The 3237-nt window shown below is 30.8% G+C and overlaps 1 protein-coding gene across 2 annotated transcripts in view; it reads left to right on the top strand.

The window, feature by feature from the left end:
* The window catches only part of LOC109860859 (selenium-binding protein 1-A-like), a 28306-nt gene extending 25983 nt beyond the window's left edge, over nucleotides 1-2323 (top strand). The window contains exons 3-6 of one of the 2 annotated variants that reach the window (XM_020440236.1): nucleotides 833-898; nucleotides 1009-1342; nucleotides 1477-1599; nucleotides 1898-2323. In XM_020440236.1, the coding sequence (XP_020295825.1) occupies nucleotides 833-898; nucleotides 1009-1342; nucleotides 1477-1599; nucleotides 1898-1949 (575 nt within the window). In that variant the 3' untranslated portion in view covers nucleotides 1950-2323. The remainder of the gene's footprint in view (nucleotides 1-832; nucleotides 899-1008; nucleotides 1343-1476; nucleotides 1600-1897) is intronic. The other variant, XM_020440237.1, reaches the window with a different exon arrangement.
* Nucleotides 2324-3237: the final 914 nt, after the last annotated feature.

Genomic DNA, 3237 nt, shown 5'->3' with positions numbered 1-3237 from the left:
GGGCTTCCAAAAATTAATTCAAGTGAAATCTCTTAGCTGTGTGAAAGCGCAAGTCGCGAAAAATTCTTTTATTGAATTTTTAGATGTATTTAACTTAATAAACTATTTTGTTTTGTCTCACGCTTAACGTAAACACTATGCAAACTTTCAGAAACGCTTTATACAAACGCCTTTCAAACGCTGTAGCGTTGCAATTTCCGCTTTATGAACTTTTTATTGACCGTTTCAAAATTTTCTACGAACTTCCACAAAACGCTCATACAAACGTCAAATAAACGTTTATAAAACTTCTCATTTTCGTCAGGGTACTTTACAACATATTCAAAGCTCATCAAAATCAGAGAGGGACACTTGCGTCACTTCCTTTGTTAGTGCAATCACTGCAAAATTGTCATTCATGATGCCATTTTTGTGCAATATTTTCACAAATGTGCCTATTAGGGTAATTAGGTAATTAAGTTCAGTGGTCTCGCGGTCTGAATGCGGAAGTTGAAAACATGGAGATCCTGATGCGAGTTTGAATCCATCTACCACTTTAGAATTTTTTCTAGGTCAGTTTTCCGATCGAGTTTATCGGAAGAAAACCAACTGAATCGAGTTTGCATAATTATATATTAATTTTTATATATGTATATAAAATGATTGATTATTAAATGTATGATTATATATATAAAATTTTTGGTGGAAAATGTCCTACACATATCCTGTAAAAATCTTTAGAATGTCTCACGTTAATATACTGAGAATATTTCTAAGTATAGCATGAGACGCTCATTTGCTAATCCTCAGGACATCCACAATAGATTTCGGGATTAAAACGGAATGTTTACAGAATATCCCGTTTTCCATGTGGGATGTCTTCTGGATGTTCAGAGGATGTCCATGTGCTATCTGAGCAGTAACCTAACTTATCGTTTTTTTTTATTACTTTTTTTTATTACTTTCTCTGATAAAAAATGTTTACCAGCGATATTGTTTAAATATGACTAAGTTTTTTTTATTTTTTAGGCATGATTACCGATATTCTGTTGAGCCTAGACGACAAATATTTATATCTGTCTAACTGGTTACATGGTGACGTTAGACAGTATGACATCTCGAACACAAGAAATCCTAAATTAACGAGTCAGATTTTCTTAGGTGGATCGATATTGAGCGACTCGCACGTGCGTGTTATTCAAGATGAAGAGTTAACTAGTCAACCCAGCCCTGTCTATGTGAAGGGGCGTAGATTGTATGGCGCGCCGCAAATGTTACAGCTAAGTTTAGACGGACACCGTTTGTATGTAACTACATCAATCTTCAAGCCATGGGATAAACAGTTCTATCCCGAACTTCTTCAGTAAGTACGTTCTTTCTTATTTATATTTCTTATTTTTTAAATGTTCCTCTTTTTTCTTTTATGACAAAATCTTTACATATGATCTATATTAATAAATGTTAATGTTTACTTAATAAATGTTCCGCTCTACTTAGATATGGATCGACAATGGTAAAGCTCGATATTGATGTTGAAAAAGGCGGCATGAAGCTTGATCATCAATTTCTTGTTGATTTTGGCATCGATAAAAATGACATACTGCTGGCGCACGAAATGAGGTCGGTACAGAAATATTACACGCATTCATAAAAGAAAATTAAATATTTTTGTTTGTACTTTGTACAAAAAATAGAGATGACCTAAAACGAGACATTACATAAGAATTTCTATCATAAAAAGTGACAACTTCATGTAATCTTCACTTTTTTTGCGAATTTTTTTATTTCAATGTTAATGTGTTTATCTAATCTCGGCGAGATTTAGTGACTTTCTTTTAATTTTCCATTATACTTTTTGTGCTTAGAAATAAAATATATATATATTTTCTTCAAATAATGTTTCTTAATCTTTATATAGATATCCTGGTGGAGATTGTACCTCTGACATATGGATGCCTGAAAAACAATAAATTTTCTAATTGGACAAAAGGTCCTCACATTAAAGATATATTGTCATTTACAATCAGAATTAATAACACAGGAACATATTTTATAATGTCGCAATTTGTACGAATTTTTATTACAATTTCGTAATCACGTACTTAAGAAACGTATTTACTTTTTATTAGAACAAAAAACAATTTTATGAAGATACATAGATATAATAGGTAAATTAGTAGAAACTACTTTCATATTTTTGTTTGCTTTCGTAGTTTATCTTATTAATTTCAGCATTGTTGACACACAAGTATATAGTAGAGGATCAACTTAGAGATTTTATATTTCTATAAATTACATGATATGACGTAGCATGTAATTTTTTTTCCAATCTTACACAAATAAAATGTCTACATCTTTGTAATTATTTGTTGTTTATAAAAAGTTTGTTGAAAAATTCTACATTAAAAATAATTTAAAAATTGTAGAGCGCTGCGTATAAAATTTTTTATGTTCCCAAGAATCATGCCGATTTTTTATTAACAAAATACCATTTACACAAATAATACAGTTAAATTAAAGTTGTCCGTAAGAATAAAGAAATCCTTGTTAAGAAAACGTCACTATTTTTACAATACAGCAAAAAAATGGTCAGCCATAAAATGATCGACCACATCTGACACGTTTTACTACGACTTTTATTATTCTTTGCGTCGGCTGTCGCAAGAAGATTGCTGTCACGCTATATCTTTTTTAATAATAAAAAAAAAATAAAAAACAACAACATGCCGACTCTCAAGAATTAGGTAAATCAAAATAACGCGTGGAAATATATCACAATCACAGTCAAGATCGGAGCTTTGTCAAGATCACGAGATTTTATTAATTTTATTGAAACATTGAAAAGAATCAGATATTATGGTCGAAATGTTTGTTTTTCCACGTTTTACAATACAACTTTCAACATACATTTCTACATTCATATTTTCGGCTTCCACTGGCTTATTTCCACACTTTCTCTTTTGTTCTTCATTTTTGTAATATCAGTTCCTTATTATTTTCCAGAGTAGCTGAAATAAATTTTTGACTTTTTACTCAGAAAAAAGTCTATTCGTTATTTCGTTAATTGAGAGTCTTTGGAACCGAAATTTTCGGAATATGTTGTTCCAAAATGCATGTATGTATGTGTGTATATATGAGTATAGTGTATGTACGTACATACATATGTATACATACATAATATACATACGTAATATACATACATATGTATGACGCGCACACTCACACGCACACACTTCGGAAAGTAAAAGAAACATATGA

This window comes from Pseudomyrmex gracilis, unplaced genomic scaffold, assembly GCF_002006095.1.
Source record: "Pseudomyrmex gracilis isolate BER0280 unplaced genomic scaffold, ASM200609v1 scaffold_488, whole genome shotgun sequence".
NCBI classification, from domain to species: domain Eukaryota; kingdom Metazoa; phylum Arthropoda; class Insecta; order Hymenoptera; family Formicidae; genus Pseudomyrmex; species Pseudomyrmex gracilis.
The sequence above is the reverse complement of the archived record's forward strand: the minus strand, read 5'-3'. Positions and strand labels throughout refer to the sequence as shown.